At 37.3% G+C, this 27,116-nt stretch overlaps 1 protein-coding gene across 3 annotated transcripts; it reads left to right on the forward strand.

Annotated features, from left to right (window-relative positions):
- On the forward strand, positions 1-27,116 carry LOC120092932 (putative acyl-activating enzyme 19). Of its 3 annotated transcripts, XM_039051178.1 has the most exons (17): positions 3-461; positions 803-1,282; positions 1,721-1,917; positions 2,087-2,290; positions 2,919-3,638; positions 3,764-4,482; positions 4,825-4,900; positions 5,008-5,094; positions 5,364-5,407; positions 5,728-5,836; positions 11,238-11,297; positions 12,301-12,385; positions 14,303-14,367; positions 14,473-14,532; positions 24,589-24,633; positions 25,527-25,636; positions 26,250-27,116. In XM_039051178.1, exons 1-17 carry the CDS (start codon positions 164-166, stop codon positions 26,491-26,493), a joined length of 3,603 nt encoding a protein of 1,200 aa, XP_038907106.1. In that variant the 5' UTR covers positions 3-163; the 3' UTR covers positions 26,494-27,116. The 3 variants fall into 3 exon arrangements, with proteins under 3 accessions (XP_038907109.1, XP_038907107.1, XP_038907106.1); XM_039051181.1 differs by lacking the exon at positions 25,527-25,636 and having other exon boundaries at positions 1-461; XM_039051179.1 differs by lacking the exon at positions 11,238-11,297 and having other exon boundaries at positions 2-461.

Raw genomic sequence — 27,116 nt, forward strand, 5'->3', positions numbered from 1 at the left:
CATACTTTTCCATGCTTACAACCTTCCCGCTAAACGAGGAAAAAGTTTCATTTGTTTCCGTAGCCCAAAAGCCAAAACAATTGAAACAATCCAAAATCAGCAATGTCGGAGATGAGCAAACGTTTCCAGTACTTCTAATGGTTGAAATTCAGCGAAAGAGACTATGGAGCAGCCTCTTTGCTGCATATTTCACGAGTTTCAAAGAGTTGCATCATCTCATCCTGAAAAAATCGCTGCAATTCATGCCTCCGGTGGAGTTCAACTTCTCCGCCAGTTAGACGGCGGAGGCGAAGCTGATGATTTCTTCAAGGGGCGGGCCATATCCGCTTTCCCTCCCATGTACGAAGGGGACCAGTGCTTCACTTACTCGCAGCTGTTGGCCTCCATTGATTCTCTCAGCTCCCGCCTTCTTGCAATCCTTCGTGATCCTCAATTAAACGCGCCCACTGCTCCTCACCCAGGTCATTTCTTCAATTCTACTGATTTTTGTTCTTAATTCTCTCCAACTCCGTTATGAGTTTATGACTCGCACAATACACTTTATTCGACTGAAATTTGAACTATCTGGTATTCCGCATCTATATTGTCGTGATGCTGCCAATCTCAATTGGTTATCTGTTTAGCAAGGAATCTCTAAGTTTGGCTGCAATATTAGTGGATAATCAATTTCAAGACGAATAAGAAGCTGGACTTCGCTTTTGAACCTGTAATTCTGTAAAACAGTGTAGTGTTTTCCCGTTAATATGCGAGCTAATCAATGAGGCGTTCTTATTAACATGGAAATTAATCTCCAATTTTTCAGAGAATGATCAGCCGGCAAAGACTGGTTCAGTGGCCAGTGAATTATCTGAAGCATCGACTGAGCTTGAAAGCAGCAATATACCGAAAATATTTGGAATATATATGCCACCTTCAGTTGAATACATAATTTCTGTTCTTTCTGTACTGAGATGCGGAGGGGCTTTTATGCCATTAGATCCTGCATGGCCTAAAAGGAGGATTCTGTCAGTTGTTTCTTCATCGAATATTGATCTTATTATCTACTCTAGGTCTTCATTTTGTGAAAATGGCTATCATGTGACTGAGGGATTTCGTTGGCTTGAGCAAATCAGTGGTTGTTCAACCCTTTGTTTTACTATGGAAGAAAGTTCAGTTCAAGAGCACAATAGTGCGGTTGATTTAGTTTTTCCTTGTGAGCATGAGAAAGGGAGGTTGTTTTGTTACGTTATGTATACATCTGGATCTACTGGAAAGCCTAAAGGCATATGTGGCACTGAACAAGGTATAATGTTACCCAGGATTAAGATATCGATACCGATGGAAATGTTGAGATCTTAATTTTATAAAAATTTCGATGGATTTAACAATAAAATGTTGATATTGACACAAAGATTCTTGAAAAACCAATGAACTTATAAAAATTATTTCAATTCATAAATAAGTTTTTTATCTGTCCCCTTCACAATAAGGTGTTATTGTAATTAATCTCGGTTGGAGGTGCTATGTATGATAGTGTTTTCTTGGTGGGGCTTTGTCACCCATAATGGTTTTTTTCTTTCTAAAAATATATTCCATTTCTATGTTAAAAGAATCCATTTATTTGAAAATTTTCTGCTTTCTTATGCGAGTATAATATACAACATATAAGCAAGATTTGTGGCTTCTCCACCGTTGCAATAGGGGTGCTGTTTCTTTAACAAAATAGTTTTAACTTTTGTAGGTCTTCTAAATCGCTTTCAATGGATGCAAGAAAACTTTCCTTGTAGCAGAGAGGAACTTTTATTGTTCAAGACATCTATTAGCTTTATTGATCACATTCAAGAATTTCTTAGTGCTATATTAACATCTTCTGCCTTGGTTATACCTCCAATGAAAGAGCTGAAGGAAAATTTGTGTTCTGTTGTCAATTTTATTCAGGTAGGCTCAGTAGGGACACTTTTGGTTCTGAGTTCTGCTTTCTACATTAGGATGTTTCGTGTAGTATCTGTATGTTCTTCCATTGATATGCTGTATAATTGATATCAGCTCATAATTTGTGCGACATTCTTATTTAATGAATGACCAAATATAATCTCTTTCTGTGAAGGCGTATTCTATTAGTAAGCTTACTGCTGTTCCATCACTAATGAGGGCGCTCCTTCCTGCATTGCAAAGACTGTGTGTGATGCAGAACAAATGTTCCCTAAGATTGTTGATTCTGAGTGGGGAAAGTTTGCCAATACTGTTATGGAATGCACTTGTCAAGCTATTACCAGACACCACTATTTTGAATTTGTATGGTAGTACTGAGGTTAGGATTCAATCCTTACCAGCATTGTGCACTCAATTTATGCAAAATCATTCCCAGTTTTTCATATTTTTCATTTTCCTGTTCATTTTCTGTCCGTGCAACATCCCATTCTATTTACAATGCCAATCTGTGACTGAATAATATATGGAAAGATGCTTGGACTTGTTTATCTTTTAGCTCTGTCTGTGCTGTCTCTCCTCGCCTTTAATTTTTGTTGGACCTAGTGCTGTCTTCCTGCTTTAGAGTAGTGAATGGTGGCAGAGTTACAAGCAACCATGTTATGGGAAGTGTTAAATAGATTGTCTTGCTATGTCAAGATGGCTATTGAATATAAGATCAATTATTTTACAATCCTTGAGATTGTTCAACAATGAAATCTTTTTCCAACAGCAACTCATGAAGAGTCTTGAAATCATTTTTATTTACTAGCATTGAAGTTGTAACTCCTTTTTCATACATGGTATGAGTTTCATATTTTAGATTTACGTCAAGATGGTGATTAAAGGTGCCACTATTTACTTGTACTTCGTACTCTAATTCAGTGATCTGGAACATGTTGAGCTACCTTTTTCCTATCATTCATGTCTACTGGATAATAATTTAGTATCTCAATTTTCTGAACAAAAAGGTATCTGGTGATTGTACATATTTCGATTGCAAGAGAATGGCAATGATTATGGAGACAGAAGCAATCAATACCGTTCCAATTGGTGTGCCGATTTCTCACTGTGATGTTGTGGTTGTTGGTGACAATGATGTACTGAACCAGGGAGAACTGTGTGTTGGTGGTCCCTGTGTATGCAGTGGATATTATTCAGATTCTGCTTTTCTCCCGTTGGATGGTGTAAAGTTTTCTCAGGACTTTGTTCATGGAGGATCATTTAATGCAAACAGTAGTCAAATTTATATCAGGACTGGTGATTTTGTCCGACAGCTTCAAAGTGGTGACTTGGTGTTCTTGGGGAGAAAAGATCGTAGTATCAAAGTTAATGGGCAACGTATTGCTTTAGAAGAGATTGAGGATGCTTTAAGGGAACATCCGGATGTAGTAAATGCAGCTGTTGTTTCCAGGAGAAGTGATTGGGAACTTGAGTATCTAGTGGCGTATCTAGTTTTAAAAGATAACAAGAAAAGTGAAATATTCAGATCCACTGTCAGAAGTTGGATGGTGGAAAAAGTTCCATTGGCCATGATTCCAAACAGCTTTTTCTTCATTGACTCAATTCCTATGTCAGCCAGTGGAAAAGTTGATTATGAGATCTTGATGCATTCAAGACCTCTTCGGGAGCATCTGCATGAAAATATTGATGAAACTTGCACAAATGACTTCATTCAAATCATTAAAAAGGTGTTCCCCCCATCATCTTAATATTTCCAGCCCCATTGCTTCATTTATAGCAGCTTGTGAAATGGACAAGGAGTACGTTCTCTATATAATGCGCATTTTTCAAAATTTGTTATCTTGTATTGCAGGTCTTCTCTGATGCTTTAATGGTTGAAGAGATATCTAGTGATGATGACTTCTTTACGATGGGTGGTAACTCTATAACTGCAGCGCATGTGTCACATAGATTAGGGGTTGATATGAGATGGCTGTATCACTATCCAAGTCCAGCAGAGCTTCTTATGTTTATTCTTGAGAAGAAAGGATCAGATATCATAGATATCAATGGCAATACTGATGAAAGAAAGAACCTGAAAACTGATGGGTGGAACAAATATTCTTCGGATGATTCTGAGTTTCTGAACCGGTTTGATCTTAAAGAGGGTGGGAATTCTGGAAAAAGGAAACAAGTTCAACCAAATGATGGTTTTTCAAGGGCAGTCATACCAAGGAATAACAAATCTTTATTGTCGAAACACTATAAGGTGGTTTCTGATTTTTCAAACAATTTGGAGGATATAAGTCAAGTTGGTGGGCACCTGTGGAATTCTCCTTTAACATCTGTGTCATGTGCATTCAGTCGATGCAACAAGGTTGTGTATGAACACAAGTATGTTGGTGGTAATGAATGTGCAGAAACTTTGTCGATAAAGTTCCCAAGAGGTGAAAATGGTTCTATGAAAAAACTATGGCAAGTTCATATGGAGTCTTGCGTAGATGCTTCACCACTTCTTGTGTTTAAACACCCCAATATCTACTTGTTTATTGGTTCTCACTCACATAAGTTTGTCTGCGTGGATGCGAAAAAGTAAGCAGCATTCAGGAATCAGAACTTGTGTATTCGCTTTAATGTAGTAAGCCAGAGTATTCCTTCTACATTGTCTTCAACATTTTCTTCCTTTATGTTATGAATAGAGATGCTTATTTCCTCGACGAACTTTTTATCTCTGGCTCCTTTGCACCATATATATTTATTTTTGTTTAGGATGGAAATGTACATATGTTAAGCATTCCTCTTTTCTTTGTACTTCGCATACATCTTCAATAACAATTCCTATTTTCCTTTTATGAAAAAGTACGCACTCTGTAATTACTAATTCATTTTTATTTGATTTACTGAAGTTATTCTTTTTTGCATAACTTTCCATAGTGCTTCTCTTCAATGGGAGATAAGGCTAGAAGGACGAATTGAATGTTCCACAGCAATTGTTGGGGACTTTTCTCAGGTTATCTCACTATTGTCATGTGGTCATTAGGCATAACATTTAATTAAGTTTTTATCTTAGAAAAGGAGTATGTATATATTTATTTACTACTCTTGAAAACTTTTTAGGTTGTAGTAGGATGCTACAAAGGGAAGATATATTTTCTCGAGTTTTCCACTGGCATTATCCAATGGACATTCCAAACATCTGGCGAGGTAAGGGATTTTGTTTATATTGACAAACTGGTCAATGATCAAGCACAACAGTTCCATCGAAGTAAAAGAGGAATGAGAATTGTGTCTACCTCATACCTTGCAGTTTGTGTCTACTTAGTTTGTATCAAAGCACTAGCACTGTATGTAGAAAGGGAATAAAATTGCTCACGATCTCACATTTGAGGTCACCCGCCAATGGCCAATGTTTAAACCATATTTTACTCGTCAACTTCTCCTAATTAATAAAGATTTCATTTTTCAAATTGAAGGTAAAATCGCAGCCAGTGGTTGACCCAGATAGAAATTTGATCTGGTATGGTTTTACTTCTGTATTTTAGCCAGCTGATCGTTCATTCTCCTCTATAAGGGTGGTGGTTGTTATTGTTTTTGAAAGGGTGTGTGTAGTTTATACTGGTCTCTCAGTGATCATGGTTGTTTTTCCCACTCAAATCTGATATTGGACACTAACTTGACTTTAAATTATTGTAAACAAAAAATTATTAAGACACATGTTGGTTTGAAGAAAACTTACATTAATCCACTGACCATAAAAGGAAATATAGTACTATCTTTAAGTACATTATTTCATGGTACACGTAATTTTTTAGCTTAAGATTTATAACTTTTTTGTAGGTGTGGATCATATGACCATAACTTATATGCACTTGACTACGTGAGGCATTCTTGTGTTTACAAACTTCCATGTGGAGGAAGTTTATATGGATCACCTGCAATTGATGGGGTAAAATCTGTCAGTCATTTTTTTTAACTGTACTTTCCTGATTAATGGTTGTAAAACTCTTAGGTTTGAAAAAGAATCAGAATACTCTATTCATTCACCAAAGATATGAATATACAAGTGTACAAAGTATAGAAAAGGAAAATATCACAAAATATTTACAAGAATGGAAAACCCTAACTATAGAATTATAACACTCCCCTTCAAGTTGGAGCATATATGTTAATCATGCCCAACTTGTTACATAGATAATCTATACATCTTCCATCCAATGCTTTCGTGAAGATATCTCCTAATTGTTCTCCAGTCTTCACATATCCTGTAGATACCAACTCTTGTTGAATTTTCTCACGTACAAAATGGCAATCAACTTCAATATGTTTAGTCCTTTCATGAAATACTGGATTAGACGCAATATGAAGTGCTGCTTGATTATCACACTACAACTTTGTCGGTGTGGTGATTTCAAATCCAACAAGAAGTTCATATATCCAAATCAATTCACACACAGATTGTGTCATTACTCTATATTATGATTCTGCACTTGAACGTGACACCACATTTTGCTTCTTACTCTTCTAAGAAATCAAATTACCACCAACAAAAACACAATACCCTGAGGTTGATCTTTTGTCTTCTTTAGATCCTACCCAATCGGCATCTGAGAAACATTCAATATTAGTATGACCATAATCCTTATATAACAAACCACGCCCAGGAGCAGCCTTCAAATAACAAAGAATCTGTTCCAATGCAGCCCAATGATCAACTGTAGGGCATGACATGTACTGACTCACAATACTTACTGAATAGACTATGTCGGGTTGAGTCACTGTAAGGTAATTAAGTTTTCCCACTAACCTCCTATATCTTTCGGGATCTTTAAGCAATTCTCCATCTTTTGTGAGCTGTAAGTTGGGCATCATTGGGGTACTACATGGCTTAGCCCCTAGCTTTTCTGTTTCAATCAACAAATCAAGTACATATTTTCTCTGTGATAATAGAATTCCTTTCTTGCTTCTTATTACCTCAATTCCTAAGAAGTATTTCAACATGCCCAAATCTTTTGTATGGAATTGACTATGAAGAAAGGTCTTTAGAGACTGGATACCTAAAGCATCATCACCAGTAATCACAATATCATCCACATATACGACTAACAAGATGACATAACCCTCAGATCTCTTAAAAAAGACTGAATGATCTGACCTGCTCTTCCGCATTCAAAAGCTTTCAATCACCTGACTAAATTTACCAAACCAAGCTCGTGGGCTCTGCTTTAATCCATACAAGGATTTACGAAGGCGACACACCGTTCCATTCTCCCCCTGAGCAACAAACCCTGGTGGTTGCTCCATATACACCTCTTCTTGAAGATCACCATGAAGAAATGCATTTTTAATATCAAGCTGATGTAAAGGCCAATGATTGATTGAAGCTAATGTGCTACAGGAGAAAAAGTATCAGCATAGTCAACGCCATAAGTTTGTGCGTAGCCTTTCGCTACGAGGCGCACTTTTAACCGAGCAACAGAACCATCAGGATTGACTTTAACTGCAAACACCCATTTGCAACCGATAGCTTTCTTTCCTGCAGGGAGAGAAAGTAAATCCCAAGTACAATTATCATCTAAGGCAGTCATCTCCTCCACCATTGCGGCACACCAACCAGGATGAGACAAAACCTCATGAACAGTTTTCGGGATGGATACAGACTCTAAGGATGCAATGAATGAACATGTGGAAGGCGACAAATGGTTATATGAAACAAAAGAGGAAATAGGATGAGCACATGTACATTTACCTTTACGAAGAGCAATAGGAAGATCATCACCCGTTTCTGGATCCAATGATAAAAAAGACTCTGGTACAGGGCATGGAACTGGAGGAGGTTGTCGTCGAGTATAGACCTTAACGATGGGAGAAAAAGTAGATGTAGTCACAGGTAGAGATGAATCAGGAAGAGGATCGAAAGGAGAAATAATTGTGTAGACAAGGAAATCATCCTCTAATTCCTTATGCTCCCCCTGACTCTTGTTCGAAGAGAAAGACGGTGATGAAGAAAATGGGGTATGTTAAAAAAAACGTGATATCAGGAGAGACTAAATATTTATTTAGACTAGGACAATAACACCGATACCCCTTTTGGACATGGGAATAACCAAGGAAAATACATTTTAAGGACTTTGGATCCAGCTTGGTATGTTGAGGCCGAACATCCCTAACAAAGCAGGTACGACCAAATATTTTTCGGGTGGAATGGGAACAAGTGATATGCTCAATCGGGCCCTAAAGATATCAATAGGTCAGTATTCGCACACTGTTACACAGAAACCATTGGATGAGGGAGGCTTGACTATGCTGCTCGTATCTGTAAGATGTACAAAACAAGCTGTGGAAACAGCATCAGCCCAAAAGGATTTTGGAACATGCATCTGAAACATCAAAGCTCTGGCTGTCTCAAGGAGATGATTCTTTCGTTCTGCAACCCCATTTTAAGATGGAGTATCAACACAAGAAGATTGATGAAGAATGCCATGGGCATCTAAATAAGACTTGAGTGTATGAGAGAAACATTCCTTAGCATTATCACTTCGTAGGATTTTAAGAGTACCATTAAACTGAGTTTGAATTTCAGCATGGAAGTTACGAAAATGAGAAAGTAACTCAGAATGACTTTTCATTAAATATAACCACGTAACACGAGAATAATCATTGACAAATGTAACAAAATACTTAAACCCTCCTTTGGACTCAATAGGACATGGACCCCAAACATCAGAATGGACTAATTCAAAATGAGCACTAGCTCGTTTATTGACTCGAGGATACAAACTCAAACGATGAAATTTAGTAAACTGACATGACTCACAATCTAAAGAAGACAAATGTTGAAGTTGTGGACGAAGACTCTTCAACACAGAGATAGACGGATCACCCAAACGACAATGCTCTTCAAAGGGAGACGACACGCCAGAGCATGTGATGGCCGTAGGTGTTTGTGGTTCAAAGATGTAAAGACCTCCAAATTCCCGCCCTTTACAATAGTCTGTTTTGTCGTAAGATCCTGAAATAAGCAATAACCAGGAAAAAATGAGACACAACAATGAAGATCACGAGTAAGTTTACTGACCGAAATCAAATTAAACGAGAAATTTGGTAAATTTAAAACTGATGACAAAGAAATTGATTTAGTGAGATGGACGGTTCCTGATCCTAAAACAGGAGTGGAGGTTCCATCAGCTATATTGACATTAGGTGAAGAGGTAGATGTACAAAGGTTAGAGAATAAACTGGGGTTACCTGTCATATGGTCTGTAGCGCCAGAGTCAATGACCCATTTTGACATGGAGGAAAGAAGGTATTTAGAAATGTTACCTATCTCTGCGATGGTCGTAATGAGAGTAAAAGATGATGCCCTCAATGACTCTTGATATTGCTGAAATTTAGCAAACTCCTCTGCAGAAATCGTAATTGACTTGTCAAGATTATCAAGAGTAGAGGCGACATGTGCAGAGGGTGATGCCATCCTTTGACCCTTATTCAGCAATCTTCTGCATTCACGTTTCGTATGGCCAAGTTTATGATAATAATAGCAAACACCTCCTCCTGGATTTGATCTCCATGAATAGTAGTTGGATCCATTCAACTTGTGTTCAGTTACTTTTGACACCATAGGAACAATCTCAGATATTACTGGTTTCTTATCAGCCATTACCTCAAAAAATAAATACCGGACAGCAGAGAATCAAACCCTAATTTACCGAAGAGATGTCGTTACAAACAGTGAGTATATCTATATATCCCAAACTAACACACCACCAAAAAGAGCCAACAACACTGAGGAAACCCATAGAAGACAGACGAAAAACGGCGGCACACGTGCCTACACGCGCCGCCGCGTGGACAGACGGCAAGATGGAACAGTCGGCGCGTGAGCCTCACGCGCTGGTCAGATGGCAACGGACTTTGGGGTTTTGTAGATCGGCGGTTGGGCTCCTCGTTGGACTGGGTGGTGTCGAAAAAAAACAGTTTTTTTTTTTTTTTTTTTTCCCGCGGCGGCGGTGGCTAACGACGGCGAACGAATCAAAGACGACGACTTTGAGCAAAAGTGCAAACTCACCTCTCCACAAAACCCTTGACGTATCACAAACGGGTTCTAAATTCTCAAACCCTAAGGTTTACAAAACCTTAAGTTTGTTTAGAGAGCTCTGATACTGTGTAAAACTCTTAGGTTCGAGAAAGAATCAGAATACTCTATTCATTCATCAAAGATATGAATATATACAAGTGTACAAAGCATAGAAAAGGAAAATATCACAAAATATTTACAAGAATGGAAAACCCTAACTATAGAATTATAACAATGGTCAATAGTGAATTCAAGATTATTTCAAGCCACCTTTTTTTACCCTCCGGAAAAGGTTATACTGCTGTAGTGCTGTTTATTTTCAAATGAGAGCTTTAGTAAATAGTTGTGGATATTATTTATTCACGAGGAACCAGCTTTATGGAGAAGGATCATTAGAAGAGATCCAAGAAAGAAAATAATGTATCTTGGATATTTTTTCCCTTCTATTCCATTCTGTCGTGTTTGGTTTGTTTTGATGCACGCAAGTTTGTCCCTACAGTAGAAAAGGAGAGGGTGCATGAGCAGTTGAAAATGGTATATCTGTTACACTCTGAGCTTAGGAGGGGCACATGAATGAGTCGAGATCCATCTAAATGAGAAGGATCCTGAAGACATGAAAGTATGGTTAAGAAAGACTTAAAAGAATTGAAAGTCACTACCTATACCAACAAGATGCACCTTCCTTTTCAGTGGCTCAATCATAAGAACTCCAAAGTTAAACGTGCTTAGTTTGGAGTAATTCTATATTGGGTGACCTCTTAGGAATTTTCCTAGGATGCATGTGAGTGAGGACAAAACATGTTGAAAGGACCCGTGTTGGCTTGTGGGGACAACTTTCACTCTTAGAAGTATCAAGACAAACAAGGATAGCTTTGCCAGGTCGCCGGAGATGTAGGGGAATGCTGGGGCCATTAGGTGCCGAATCCGAATTCCAAATCCTAGTCCAAATCCTAGTCCAAATTCTAGGCCTAGGGCATTACAATATCTAGAGATAGGAGTATGGTATTTGCACCTACAAAAAGTTGCTTGGAAAATCATAATTTTTTTTTATGAATGTTCACTTTCACGGTTCAATGAGTTGCTTGATTTTGAGTCATGGAAAAGCTCATTTCTGTATTGCCTCTGTTCTGGTGTCTGCATATATCTTTACAGTAGTTGTCATTTGAAGACATTTGCACCTTTTAAAATAAAGATAGATTAGGAGTAGTGAAGTTAAAGTTTTTATAATTGTAACTTCAGTAAAAATTTAAATTCAACTTTCCTCTTTCTGTAGGTTCAACATAGACTTTATGTGGCTTCAACCAGTGGACGAATGACTGCTCTATTGATAAAGGCAATGACAGTTGACAACAACTAGAGTATACGTTGATTCCTTCTAATCATGGAAAAAAAGAATCCCTCTAATCATGAATCTGGCTTGGGAACTTGGCAGATGAGAAACAACTACTGAAATACTTTTATGATTTTATCTTTTGTAATTATGCGTCTGCTTCAGAAAACTTATAGAGAAAATGGGTGGTGGGATCTTCAGATGTTGCATGTTGCGTACTTGCTTGAGATGCGGCCCCCAATTCAGTTTCGACTTTTGAGTCTATTTTAATTTTAGTGGGGTCTTATTGTTACATGGAGCACACCTTTCCCACCACAATTGATAATTCCTAACCCTTCGATAGTTGGGATTATATGAGAGCCTGTGCAATGCAACATTAGATCCGAGAAAAATATCATGGGGAGGAGAAACTAAAGATTAGGTTTAAATCCTATTTTGGTTCTTGAACTGTTAGGATTCTTTTATTTTGATTCTTGGACTTTCAAAATATACATTTTAGTCCCTAAATGTCCAAATCCTTTTCATTTTGGTTCCGAAACTTTTAGAAAAAAACTATTTGAGTTCTTGTCAGCTAGACGTTAGTTGTCTAACATATGGACGTTAGGTTACCTAATAATATCAAGGATCAAAATGGTTATGTTTTCAATTCATGGACTAAATAGAAAATTTGAAAGTTTGAACCAAAATGGGATTTAAACTTAAAAAATAATAACCATAAATTCTAGAGAATTGTCAAGGGTGGCAAACAGGATTTATCATTTAGCTTTCTAGATTGTCTGGTTTCCTCTCTTTCCTTCTCGACTTCAAGAAACTTTCAATTGAGTGCTTACGTCCATCTCTTTTCTCCCCTCTCTGAATCTTACAACTGCATTAGCAGCATTTCTATTATTCCTAAAATGTTATTGAAGTTAGAGAAAGACTAAGCTGTCTCCAATATACTATGCATGCTACTATTGCAAAACCATGTAACTTTTTGTTGACTATTTCCTTATCTTAATTACTGCAGGATTTTCCTTTCAATTCTTTGTGGCATTATGATCTAGGAGCGCCAGTCTTTGGGTCCCTTGCAATTGATCCACTTACTAGAAATGGTATGTCTATGATCTTATTTTGTTTGTTGTTTTTTTTTTTTTTTATTTGTTTTTTTTAAAGAAACATTTCGTTGATTAATGAAATAGGGGAAACCCCATAGGCCAAAAGGAAATTACAAGAAACATTGGGGACTAAATAAGATAAACTGGAATGATTAAAAGGGTGTTTATCTTTGCACCCGTAAAAAGCGGTAGACAAAACAGTATCCAAAAAACTATCAAAAGATGAGAAAGAATCCTTGAACAGACGACAATTATGCTCACACCAGAGGGTCCAAAAAAAAAAACATGTATAATGGTCATCCAAATCAATCGTTTAGTACCACCAAAAGGAGGGATGCCAAAATATCAAAGATAAAGTTAGATCCTATCAGAGACCAACCAAAAGCATCCAAGACAATGTGCTAAAAACGAGAAGCAAAAGGGCAATGCACAAACAAATGAGCATGCTTTCTGAGCGATCTTTCCTTCCAGACATTTTAATTTGTGTAGACAGAAGATTATAGTACGTTGGTTTTGAAAAATCTTGGATTTGGGGAAAACGTTAGAAGCTCTAAAGGAGGAAGTTTGGCCCACTCTGAGTTGATTTGAGACAAGACTGAAATTATTCTTAAATTTTCAAGTACGGAACAAATGTTTGACTTGCAAACCAAATTAAACAATGTTCTTTAGTTTTGACGCCTATAATGCAATTTTGTGCATTGATTATTGGTGTCTTACTTTCTTAAGTTTTGTTATTGTTTTTCTTGTTCTTCGCTTTTTCTAAGGTATCTGACCATCTTCCTATACTTTTTAAGGCATTAGTTTGACTTTCAAAAAGAAAAGGAAAAAAAAAACTAGGCTAAATTGTTATGTCCTTTGTATTTTGACAAATCTTCTCCAGACATTCATTGGATTTGAAGAAAGTCCACATTTCTTCCATCTGGTTGAACATCTTCCCTTTTTCTTTAGTGCTATTCTCAAAGATAATTTAATTCACTCCTAGCTTTTCCTGAAGTTTCTCTATTAAGTAAGAGATGAAACCCAAGCTGCATTTTTCCATCTATAGTTTTCGTCATTTGCCAAATCTGTGTTTGAGTCATTAAGCCCCCAATTAACAGTCCCTTGAATGCCAACCTTCAACTCTACCAATTAAGGCATATACTTAAGACCCATTTGGGATTGCTTTTGAAATCGTAAAAAGCTATTTTAGGAGAATCTTAACCATCTAGACTGTTTGGTAAAACAACTTATTTATTAATCTATTTAGAATCACTTTAAAAATTATTCAAACGTCTAAAAGTTATTTGATGGAGCTTTTAGATTTTAGCTTTCCTAAAAATTTAGTATCTTCCCTTACCTATCTCAAATTTTCATTTCATTAATTTATTTTCTCACATTTATTCCAAGTTTTAATTGATTCAAATTCTTATAACAATTATTTTTTAAAAAAAAAAAATTATTTCATAATTTTTTTTAATTAAACAAAAATGATTTCAATTCAAATCATATCTATTTTCAAATAATTATATAACTAAATTACGCTAATTTAGTAATAATTTAGCAAACACCTTAACTAGTTTTTTTTTTTTAATTTAAAATTAAACTTTACCAAACACACTTTTATTTCTATCCACACCTGATTTTTCTAGAAGTACAACTACTTGTAATTATTTTAAAAGCTATAGCAATCCCAAACGAAATCTTAGGTTCGAATCTCCAACCTTAAATGCTGTTGAACTAAAATAAACAGTAGCTTGTACTCAATCAGGAGTTTGCTAAATTTAGAAACTTCTACTGCCTCAGCATTTTTCTGTATCCAAGATTTGTCAGCCAGAAAAAGAGCTTCCATCTTTTGAGCTATGGATTTATGATACTGGTGTACAGCCTTGCTCACATCATCATTTTGAACTTTTCAATTTCTTTCTGTATCCACAGTTATTTGTTGCCTGGTGGATGGTCATGTTGTTGCGTTGGATTCTAGTGGATCTGTTTCGTGGAAGGTACAAATCTTTCTTATTATAGTTATACTCATTTTCTCTTTGTGTATTGTAAAATTTGTGGAAAATTCTTCATTGTATGCTCATCAACAAAACTATCCCGTTCAGTGTACAACTGGTGGCCCTATATTTGCTGGACCCTGCATATCCACTGCCATTCCTTCGCAGGTATACTTTTGCAATATACTCGTAAATTTTGATTAACTCCCCCCCTCCCCCGGCTGTTTATTTTGTATATTTCTCTTGATCTAGCTTTTATTTTTATTTACTGTAACACATCATGTATTGTGTTGTGGGTAATAGACCTGTGATCATTTTTGTTGTAGGGGAGGGAGTAAGTTTCACATTAATACCTCAGAATGTTTTATAAGAGATCAGCTTATATACTGATCCCTTGAGACAAACTTAAAACAAAACAGAAAAAACACTAATTTACACATGGTAACTAAAAACCAACTTCAGTAGATCAGCTTTAATAAAAGGATTAATACAGAATGATAACAAACAAATAACAGCCAACAGCTACAACCAGAAAGTTACAAATAAACTACATCAAATTTCCCCCAACTAAAAAATATGAAACTCGTGTCAAGTGGGAAGCGTGAATGAATTTGGAGCAAACTACTCAGAGATGTCAGCAACATTGAAAACTGGGCTGATCCTCAAATCCAAAGGTAACTCAATTTCATAGGCATTATCACCATAACGTTTTAAGACTCAAAAAGGTCCCATCTTCTTAGGCTTGAGCTTATTGTAAGTATCAACAGGAAATCAAGACTTAGTCAAATGAATCATAACGAGATCACCCTCCTGAAGTTCATTAAATCTTCGGTGCAAATCAGCTTGCTATTTGTTAGAGGAGGACATCTTTTCAATTGGAGCAGCTACATCTTTGTGTAAATATGCAATCCTTTTTGTTTTTTTTTTTTTTCTTTTTTAAAATTTGGAAACAGAAACAAACTTTTCATTTAATGAAAAGAGACTAGTGCTCAAAGTACAAAGCTCAAAATATAACCATACAAGATAATAATCATAATAATCCGGAGTTCTATGGATTAGTAGATACACCAGGGCATTTCAACTAGATTAACACCCCTATAGCACCCTCGTCATATCCATTTACAAGATGAAACTATCATACAAAAGACAGAGACTACTAGCTTGATTACAAAGAAGGTATAAAAGCAATCCAGTTATGGCAAATATCTTGAATAGAATAATCAGCAAAAGAACTTGGACGGAGAGCACCAAGAGGAAGCGAACAAACGGGCCGAACCACATTTGTCTAACCATTCAGTAGCTTTGTTGTGGAATACTCTTTAGTTTCGCTCAAACCATATTTCTAAAATCAAGGATTTAACCGCATTTGACCAAAGAACTTGTGTCTTAGAAGACAAAATCGGTTCAATCAAAATATGGGAAATGTTGCTGTGAATGTTCTGCCTGTCTCCAGTAAGTCTAGGGAGTTTTATATAAACAATTTCCAATGGTGACTTCCCTGTCATCCTAGTCTTCATGTGATTATAAGCAAACTCAGCTTGAGGTAGTGAAAGATCCCATCGCTTCGGTTTTCCTCCATTTAAACAACATATTAAGTTGCCAAGAGTCCTATTAGTCACCTCCGTTTGACCATCAGTTTGTGGATGACTTGTACTAAATTTCAAAGTAGTGTGATACGTTTTCCATAGAGTTCTCCATTAATGACTTAGAAACTTAACGTCGCTACCCGAAATAATAGACTTTGGGATTCTGTGCAAACGCACAATTTCCTAAAGAAAAGGTTAGCCACATAGATAGCATTGAAAGTTTTGTTACAAGGTAAGAAATGAGACATCTTGCTAAATTGATCAACCACCACAAGAGCATAATCACCATACTAAGACTTGGGAACACCAAGGATAAAATCCATGGACAAGTCTTCCCAAATGCTTTCGGGCACAGGTAAAGGATTATAAAGTCCAGTGTTATGTTTTTTTCCTTTGGCAGTTTGACAGAAAAAGCATCTTTTTACAAAGTTGGATACATCCTTACGGATTTGTGGCCAAAAATACCCATCCAACAAAAGCTGTAATGTTTTATCCTGTCCAAAGTGACCAGCTAAGCCCCCTCCATTAATATCCTTGATTAAGGACTCATGTAAAGACATATGTGGAATGCAGAGTTGCTTGTTCTTAAAAAGATAACCATTCACAAGCTGGAAATCCCCACAGTTGACATGGTCAGCACACTTGCTTCAAATACTACCAAAGTCCAAGTCACCATCACATAAATTTGGTAAATGATCAAAAGCCACCACCGAGCCTTTATAGAGTGTTAAAGAGATTTACTTTCTTCTAAGAGTTTCAGTCACAACATTGGTAGTTCCAGCCTTGTATTTAATAACAAAGTCAAATCTTTGGATAAATGAAAGTCAACTTGCGTGCATTTGGTCACGGGAAATGAGCCATGCAAGAGACCGTTAAGCGGAGCCTTGTCGGAACATCGGGTTGCCTAGCCCTGGTCTCATTCCCTATCAAGCGCCCTTCTCTATCTCCTGCTGATGCTAAGGTTAGAGCAGCTCCGCCCTTTCCAAATTATAAGAAAACCCATATTGGCCACAATTGCAGAATTTACACCTTCAAAATTTTTAGTTGTTCGCTTTGCCTATCTATTCTATTATGGCCGGCTTGGAGACAGAAGAGGAAAACCATCATCCCTATCCGGGGTGGGCAAGGGAAGGGATATAACTTAGCGGTAGAGTGTCGCCTTGACGTGGTGGTTCCCAATACGAACATTTTCTGATTTTTTTGATAGTCGCCAATTAAAAGGGAATATTTTCTCAATTTTTGTTATAGCTATTGCAGCCATTCTAAAGGGGCTTACTCACTTCACTTGCTCTTGTTCAGTAGCGGTTTCTTCATTCTTTAGATAGCAAGCAGCGCGAGAGCTCTNCTCTGAACTTTCATTCGACTCGTTGCATACCTTGATCCACTACTGGCCGAATAGCATTTCCTGCTGCAGTTTGAGCGGCACTGGCTTCTTTCTGAAAGTCAAATAAAGTCTCCGAACTAACAGATCTTACGTCAACAGAGTACTGATTGAAAACAAGGATTGACAAGCGGAAATACCCGAGCAGGGGCAAAAATACGATAAGTAGATACATCATTTCGAGTGTGATCAGACAACAAAAAATCAGTAGTCTTGTTGTTCGCCGCCTCGACGCATTCCCTTCTCTCCCTGGCATCGTCCCACAAGCACTAATATAGTTTTAACGTCTAACTAGATCATTTGAAACCCAGAGAAAAAAGGCACCCTTGGGAAGAGATCCCCAAAGGCACAAAAATAGAGGGTAAGGTGGTGAGAGTTGTCATAGAATGGATACCTCAACTTAATATTTGTATCTGTTATTTATTGTTATATTAATTGTTATATTAATATTTCCCCACTATATTTCATAAATTTCCACAATTGCAATTGTTTGGAATGCAAAAAGCGGTTCACCAGCCACTACATCTGTGGATCCCACCAAATCATTAAACCTGGCGGCAGCTCGCTCTTTGAGCGGGACATCAAGTACACGTATCTTTACCGATTAACCAATTTCTAAATGCTAGAGTAGATCCTAAAGAGATTCCACTTCCTCATGAATTCAACACAACATATTAAATGAAAATGAGAATGACAGAAGCCCGCTAAACAAGCAGGGATTGGTAAATAAGCGCGGAAGCTGCTAAAAGCACAAAAATAGGTACATCAACTGAATGTCTTTCTTTTCTTTTGACGTCTTCCTCTATCTTAGTTATATGAGTTCTATACGATTTCTTCTTCTTTTATGGAAGTCAATGACAAGCGGATCAAACTTATTATTATCAAAATGATTTGAACCGTTTCAAAGACCCAACATGCATTTTTTTGCATTGGGCTTTTTGTTGTCTGATCACACTCAAAATGATGTATCTACTTATCGTATTTTTGCCCCTGCTCGGTAGTTCCGTAGCAGGTTTTTTCGGACGAAAGTGAATCATATTCCATTCATATGATATCGATCTCGTGTGATGTATGGAATATATGACAAAGGTGGAGTGTCATAGTATTTCTATTGATCGGTCATGTCATATAGACCCTTTTTTGGATTAGTATGACTAGATTCTATCCTTATCAAAGAAAAGTCCAACATTTACCTTCCCGCCGAGTAAGAAAATTGGCTTCCTTTGTCTCACGCAGGAAAGCATGAACTCTAGTTAGTCTGTTGCGTTTCTGAAAAGGTATATCAGATCCATCATCGGGGATGGCTCGAATACTAACATTTGGAGCGATATTAGAATAGGGAAGCTTGATCGATCCCCCCGACTACGTGTCCTTTGGACCCTTCGCCCACCATCAGGTGCGAATTACCCCCTATTTGTAAAGTACCCCTCTTCCTATTTAGGGGGTTGAGGTGAGAAATGGCTTGATGAACCGTTCCGTTCGCCACGCGCCAGTTTTTGAGTCTGCATAAACTTAAGGGAATAGCAAAATGAATTCTTTCCCAAGTAAATAATGTTCCCAAACCTTGAGAGTTCGAACCTAGCTCTTGCTCATAGGTGCTCCATTGTTGCCTAAGGATGCTTAATTCCTCGATGAACCATTATTGGTTCTGCAATGGTACTAAAGTTTCTAATAAACTTGCGATAAAATGAAGCAAGGCCTAAGAAACGTTGTATGTCCTTCACAGAAGAAGGTGCGGCCATCCTTGAATTGCTTGCATTTTAGATGGATCTACCGATATGCCAACTCCCTTATAATGAAACCAAGGAAAGAAATAGTGTGTGTTAGAAAAGAACACTTCTTGTAATTAATGAATAGCTTGTTTCCATAAAGAGTTTGGAACAAAGTGTGTAAGAAAAGATGTTCCTTATAATTCTTAAGGTAAATGAGCATGTCATCCAAGTATACTACTAGGAATTTATTCAAATGAGGTTGAAGAACCTGGGTCATCAAATGCATGAAAGTGCTCGGGGCCTTGGACAATTCGAACGGCATGACAAGCAACTCAAAGAGTCCAAATGCCATTTTCTATTCATCTCCGGTTTTGATTCGAATTTGGTAGTACCCACTTTTAAGATCGACCTTAGAAAAGTTCGTAGCACCTCTTAATTGATCCAAAAGATCAGATATTCGTGGAATAGGGAACCTATACTTGATTGTGATTTTGTTAATAGCTGTACTATCCACACACATTCTCCATGTACCATCTTTTTTAGATGTAAGGAGTGCTGGAACAACACACATGCTCAAACTGGGGCGAATATGACCTTTATTCAGTAATTCTTGTTGGGCTTATTCGATAATGGGGAAGGTTAGGCAAGATAGAACCAGGAATGAAATCAGTTTGGTGTTGAATGTCTACTAAGTGAGGAAGATCCATGGGAGTTTCTGTAATGTGTGGGAATTCTATCAGTAATATTTTGATATCCACATTGTCTGTATCATTGCAATTTTGAGGATTCTGTTCATTTACAATAATTGCCCAGACTTTAGTATCTTTCTTTGAAAGGAAAGGTTATTTATGAATTACCGAAAAAAATTGTTTCTTGGCCGATCCTTCTTCAATTTGCTTTGAACTTTTGTCACTATTGGTTGGCAAAAGAACTATTTTACGACCCATCCAAGTAAATTCATAGTTGTTTTCCCTTCCTTTGTGAATTGTTTGAAGATCATGCTGCCAAGGACACCCTAATAAGATATGACACACTTCTATGTGAAGAACATCACAAACTATTTGATGTTTATAGTGATTTCCAATTGAAAGAGGGATAGAGCAAGTAAAACATATCTGTGCCCTCCACCTTTCTTCACCCCGCCAGTTTTATATGGTTGAGGATGCAGATCAGTTTTTGATGAAAAAGTAAAAAGAGAAGGAAAAATAGTGCACAGACAGGGATACGTGGAAAACCTTAATACAGGGAGAAAAAACCACGATATAGAGTTTTCTTATTAAAATTGATACACTGGGTACATAGAGGCTATACGTTTAAATAGAAAAATGGAAAACCCTAGAGTACAGTGAAAGGACAAAAATGCTCCTACGGCTTAAACCCTACTTTCAACACTCCCCCTCAAGTTGGGGCATAGATATCAACGAGGCCTAACTTGCAAATACATGAGTCAAAGGTCTGTCTGGGAAGCCCTTTTGTAAGAACATCCGCTATCTGTTGACTGGAAGGAATACAGGGAATACAAATATTGTCACTATCAAGTCTCTCCTTAATAAAATGCCTATTAATTTCCACATGTTTCATTCTGTCATGTTGCACTGGGTTGTTCGCAATACTTATTGCGCCTTTATTATCACAGTAGAGTTTCATCGGACCGTCATTATCTTGATCAAGATCATTTAGGACCTTTTTCAGCCAAATTTCCTCACATATCCCCAGACTCATGGCCCTGTATTCAACACCACCACCCTATTTTTTATTCCTCCACGTAACAAGGTTACCCCACACGAAGGTACAGTATCTAGATGTCGACTTTCTGTCTACCACAGAGCCTGCCCAATCAGCATCCGTGTATGCCTCGATGCATCATCTGTCAAACTTCCTGAACATCGACCCTGTGCCCGGAGAGGTTTTTAAATACCCCAGGATGCGCTCCACTGCTCTCATATGTTTTTCGTAAGAAGACTGCATAAACTGACTAACTACATTGATCGCATATGAAATGTCTAGTCTGGTATGAGAGAGATAGATTAGTTTCCCAACAAGCCGTTGATATCTTTCCTTGTTAACCGGAACACTGTTACTCAAGTTACTGAGTTTAGCATTAACTTCCACAAGAGTATCCACTGGTTTATAACTCCTGTCATTCCTGTCTCCTTAAGTAAATCTACAGTATATTTTTGTTGAGAAACTAAAATCCTTTCTTTCAACTGAGCCACTTCCATTCCGAGAAAGTACCTCAATTTTCCGAGATCCTTAATTTCAAATTCCTCAGCCATTTTCCTCTTCATTCTGTCAATTTCTAAAGCATCATCATCTGAAATGACAATGTCATCTACATACACAATTAGAACTGCAATTTTCCCAGATACTGATTTCTTCGTAAAGAGGGTGTGATCTGAGTGCCCCTGACTGTACCCTTGTGATTTCACAAAGGTAGTGAATCTACCAAACCAGGCTCTCGGAGACTGTTTCAACCCATACAAGAACTTCCTCAGTTTACATACTTGATGATTGACGAACCCTGGGGGAGGACTCATGTAAGCTTCTTCTTCTAATTCTCCATTAAGAAAGGCATTCTTCACATCAAACTGGTGGAAAGGCCAGTCTTTGTTAACTGCAACTGAGGGAAAAACACGAACAGTGTTTAACTTTGCAACTGAGGAGAAAGTCCCAGAGTAATCTATTCTGAAGGTCTGAGTGAAGCCTCTGGCAACCAATCTGGTCTTATACCTGTCAATCGTTCCATCAGGCTTATATTTAACGTTGAACACCCACTTGCACCCAACTGCCTTATGCCCCTTTAGAAGAGTAACCTGGTCCCAAGTGTTTTTTCTCAAGCACCCCCATTTCCTCCATGACTGCAGTTCTCCATTCGGGAATCTCCATCGCTACATGTATACTGCTTGGTATTGTAACTGTGTTTAGGCTCGTAGTGAGGGCTTTGAACACGGGAGACAAGTTGTTGTAAGACAAGTAACTCTGTAACGGATACTTCGTGCAGGATCTTGTACCTTTTCTTAAGGCAATAGGAAGGTCAAGAGAGGCATCATGGTCTTTCTTCTCCTCTGACTCCCCACTGCATTCAACCTTCTGCTCATGCGTCTTATCTTCTACGGGATCTCTTTCACCTTCAACAATGTTCTCTGCTGGAATAGATTTTTCACCACTACCATCACTTGTATCAACCGCATTTTCAATATAGTCGTTGGTGCTGTCACTATTTTCTCTGTCTTTACTTACATCATCTTTATCGTGGATTTTGGAGATAAAAATTCCAGTGGAATAGGTTGGGAATTTATAGTGTTTGTCCTAGTCATCAAGTTCCTAAAGATATGTAAGGCTCCTCAATAGGAATATATTAGGACAATTTAATGGAATATTAGTAAGGAGGATAGAAGGGGCATATGAGTAATTAGATAGTAAGTTTGTTATGAATTTTAGTTATAAATAGGGGGAGAGGGGTTAGAGAAAGGTGTGAAGAATTTAGTAAGGAATTTCCTTATTGGGAATTAAGGGAGAGACTAGCCCTCTCGAAAGATTAGGGTTTATCTTATTACCTAGTTTATGAGTTTATAGCATATTTCATTACAGTTTCCTATATTTCTATAATTGAACTGTTCTTGAGTTTATTCTGTATTCTTTAGTATTGTTCTTGTTATGAGGGATTCTAACAAATTGGTATCAGAGCACGTTCGTTTTGGGAATATTGCTATTGATTCAAATGCAATGTGTGATAGGCTACAGAAGGGGTTTGAGATCCTGGGATCAATGCAAGAAACATTGAAGGATTACCTGCAAGGATGTGAAGACCGGGAGAGAGAAAGAGAAGAAAGAAGACTAGCAACCATCAAAGAAGAGAAGGAAAACCTTGTTCGAAAATTATCTATACGAGTTCGAAGAGTGGTTGGAAGACGAAGATCCTACCCAAGGGCGCCTCCAGAAAAATGAGGGGGAATAGGTCGATCAGGTAAACGGGAAAGAACGAAGGAGAAATCCATGGTGAAGATAGGGGTGGAACAAGAATGGCGTGAAAGGAAGGAGAACCTTACGACAAACCTGTGTTCAGAGAGGCGAAGAAGTGTGTGGAAGAAGAGACGTGAGAAAAGGAGATATTCGACGGGCAAATGGCCAGAAAACCGAGATCACGGGCATAAGAAGAAGCCGTGAATGAAGGAACGAGCGGAGATGAAATTTTGGGGAAGGGGTCGTTGGAAATGGCGTGAAGGGGTGGTGGAGAGCCTGGAGAACAATGACCATCTAAGAGATATCAAGGGAGAACATTACCGGCGACGATGGCATGGATGGCCAGCGATCACAAGTTCAAGAAGACAAGGTGGCAAGCGAAAGTGGAAAGCTGAGGAAGAAGGAAAATGGAAAGCAGGCCCGTTATGTTATTTCTCTCATAAATGAAAACTGGCTGCTAATTAAAAGTGAGCTGGTGAGTGATTTTGGACAGCAAATTGGTTGTGGGCCTAGCCCATTAGGGAAGATTTTCCAAGGGGTGGAGATAGGCTCATGGAAATATTGTGGAGTCCTTGATTCCTTGATGGGCAGAATCCAAGGGAATTACTTGAAACCCAAATGTTCTCCAAAGCTAAAGAAAAAAAGTGAGAGAGAGGATAGAGACCCAATTTCTGTGATCTATTTTGTAAGCACACCTTGAGGACAAGGTGTCTTTGAAGGGTGGAGTATTGTAAGGCTCCTCAATAGGAATATATTGGGATAATTTAGTGGAATATTAGTAGGGAGGATAGAAGGAGCATATGAGTAATTAGATAGTGAGTTTGTTATGAATTTTAGTTATAAATAGGGGAAAAGGGGTTAGAGAAAGGTGTGAAGAATTTAGTAAAGAATTTCCTTATTGGGAATTAAGGAAGAGACTAGCCCTCTCGAAAGGCTAGGGTTTATCTTGTTACCTAGTTTATGAGTTTATAGCATATTTCATTACAGTTTCCTATATTTCTATGATTGAACCGTTCTTGAGTTTATTCGGTATTCTTGAGTATTTTTCTTGTTAGGAGAGATCCTAACAAGATCTTAACCTCTGATACCAATCTTGGTGTAGACAAGTTTGGGAGAGAAAGTAACTTTCAAATTAATACCTCAAAATTGGAGATGTCTTTTGAAACTCCTTTGGTCCAGGGCTTCTTTCCCCCTCCCTTTTGTAATTTCATAGAAATTGTTTCTTATTAAAAGAAATAATAATAGTAATAATAATAATAATAATAAATAAGTACCTCAGAATGCTTTATTGATAAGAAGAGATCAGCTTATATACTGATCCCTTGAGACAAACTTAAAACAAAACAGAAAAACACCAAGTTACCACACGATAACTAAAACCAACTACAACAGATCAGCTTTAATAAAAGGATTAATACAGAATGATAACAAACAAATAACAACAACAGTTACTACCAGAAAGTTAAGTTTCAAATAAACTACATTAATTTTTCTTTCATTCTTTATCTCTGAAGATGTGATTGCTCTACGACCCTATGCTCTCTTTTGAAGAATTATGCTTATCATAAATCTTGTGTTTCAGGTTCTCGTATGTTCCAGAAATGGAAGCGTTTATTCTTTTGAACTGGTAAACGCCGTTGTGATTAATTTTTTTTAAATCTTATTTCCGTCCTCTTAATTTTTTGGTACTTCACACTGACGCAATCCCCTAATTATCTCTACTCCAGTAAAATTTTGGTACAATATCTTGATGGGAACCATATTGATGTTGAGAAAAGTAAAAAGATTACATGATTGGGAAGAAATTCAAGAGCCCTCCCCTGACTCTCCCAATTGCAGTCTACTTGGAATACTCAATCTATAGTCGTCCATCTTTGACTCCCTTGTGACCCACAATATTTATAATTTGCATACCCGTAACGAACTTGACCAAATAATTACTAATATCCCTCCTGCTAGATCTACTAACATTACTCTGCCCCATAATGCAACTTTTCCTAAACGTATGAGTAAATTGACGGAGCATGAGCGATGCCCATCGGTAAGAAATCTCCTGCAAACCCCTGCCACTAGTATTTTGATCCCTATTTCTGCTTGTCTTTTTTATTACAAGTCACTCCCTACCCTCACCTAAGAATGTTTACAGAGTGATGGATACAAGAAGATGAATTGGGAAGATAGGGGAGTAGGGAATAACGGTGGAGTGTTTAAGGGGAGAAAACCAGATCTCTCAGAAAGTTTGATAGCTCTAATTTTCCTTCCTCTGTTACTGACAATCAGAGTGTTGGTTATGGTGAATTTTCCTTTTCCTTACAGTAAAGACTGGTTGTAGATATTAGAGGTCTTTTTAGATCTCTTATAAATGACCATAAGTTCATCATAAAGGTAAGGAAAATGAATTCCTGCTAAAAAAGAGGACATTTATTGCATCTTATATTCCAAATCCACACTTCTGCCGCTAAATCACTATGAGAAGTAACAGATCTTGAAATCATCTATCTTCTGTTGGGATTTACTCAGGAAAGTGGAGATTTAGTGTGGGAGTACAACATCGGGAATCCAATAACTGCATCTGCTTGTGTTGATGATCACCTGCAATTTGTACCTGAAACTTCCATCTCCAAGGACAGGTATGAAAAAGAATAAAGGAAACAAAGCTGAATTGATTGCTCAAATCTATCCTTTTTAACAATTTAAAAATAATGGTTTGGCCTAGTAGTTAACCACGACCATATAAATAATAAAAGGGGTATTTGGGGAAGAAGAAGTGGAGTTGTGAACTCCAAAAATTGTGAAGTTTGGAGAAGTTAGGAACTTTGGAGCCCACGGTGTAAGGAGTTGATGTGGCATAAAATTGACATAAAATTGATATTTTTTAACCGTGGGCCCCATAAACTCCGTGGGCCAAACAAAGAATGGAGTTCACAACTCCACTACCTTCAACTCCATGCGCTAAACACACCCAAAAGATTTAGAAGAAATAAGTTCAAATCATAGTATCCACTGCTTTAGGAATTAATATTTAATAAATTTATTTGTCAGCCAAAAGGCTCAAGCGACTATTCTATTAGAATAACTGAGGCAAGCTGGTAATATATATATATATATATATATATATATATATATATATATATATATATATATATATATATATATAATATATATATATATGCGCGCGCACACATGCAATTATTTATAATATGGATGAAGATACACCTGAGAAAAACCAATGCTTTGTTTCAGGCTGATTTGTGTTTGCTCCAGTTCTGGAACCATCCATTTGCTTCGAGTAAAGTTGTATGGAACACAGGAGGGAAATTACCAAAACACAAATGTGGAAGAATTTTGTAGGGTGGATCTCGAAGGAGACATATTTTCCTCACCTGTTATGATAGGTGGACGTATTTTCGTCGGTTGTCGAGATGACTATGTGCACTGTGTTGCAATCGGTAACCTTAACACCGGAGGAAATAGTAATTCATTTTAACTAAACTTTTGCCATTTTTATCCGACATACTCTCATTGTTCAGGAAGAAATAGGGAAATGCTTAGTAGCATAAAAAAAAATTCATCTTTCACAAATAGCACTTTTTTTGGTCAATTATTTTAATGGCTCATCTGAAATTGAGATCAAATAAAAAATTTACCTTCTTTTAATGAAGCATTCAAACCACCAATTTTGTTGGCTTTGTCGATGGAATCTCAGTCAAGGCGAATACCCAGACTTTTATTTTGTATGTATTCCTAAATAATCTTCTAAAATATTGTGTCTAATCTTTCTCAAATTCTAATGCAAATCTTCAATTCAATTTGATTCCCTTCTCGTCACTGACTCTTTTTTATTTCGCTATTTTAATATCTCAAATAATCTTGCGTAAGATTTGGGAAGATTACTATCTATCTCGAGCTTCATCCTAGTTGGGTTTCTATTAAGCTAAAAAAAATAGTTTGTTTTGATGCTTTTTTAAAAGAAGTTAAGTTTTATTTTGGTCTCGGTATCAATCTTGATTGAGATGCACTAGGACGAGCCGTTAAAATAATTGGCCACCAAGGGTGCTATTTGTGAAAGATAACTTTTTTAATGCTATTTTTTACCATTTCCCGAAGAAA

Source organism: Benincasa hispida, chromosome 12 (genome assembly GCF_009727055.1).
Source record: "Benincasa hispida cultivar B227 chromosome 12, ASM972705v1, whole genome shotgun sequence".
In the NCBI taxonomy this organism is placed as follows: domain Eukaryota; kingdom Viridiplantae; phylum Streptophyta; class Magnoliopsida; order Cucurbitales; family Cucurbitaceae; genus Benincasa; species Benincasa hispida.

What these genes read in the sequence shown, in the direction of transcription:
- LOC120092932 (XM_039051178.1), top strand. Translation starts at nt 164, where the DNA reads ATGGAGCAGCCTCTTTGCTGCATATTTCACGAGTTTCAAAGAGTTGCA. An exon ending in ATTTGTATGGTAGTACTGAG is followed by an intron (nt 2,291 to 2,918) that starts GTTAGGATTCAA and finishes CTGAACAAAAAG; the next exon opens with GTATCTGGTGATTGTACATA. An exon ending in GATCACCTGCAATTGATGGG is followed by an intron (nt 5,837 to 11,237) that starts GTAAAATCTGTC and finishes CTCTTTCTGTAG; the next exon opens with GTTCAACATAGACTTTATGT.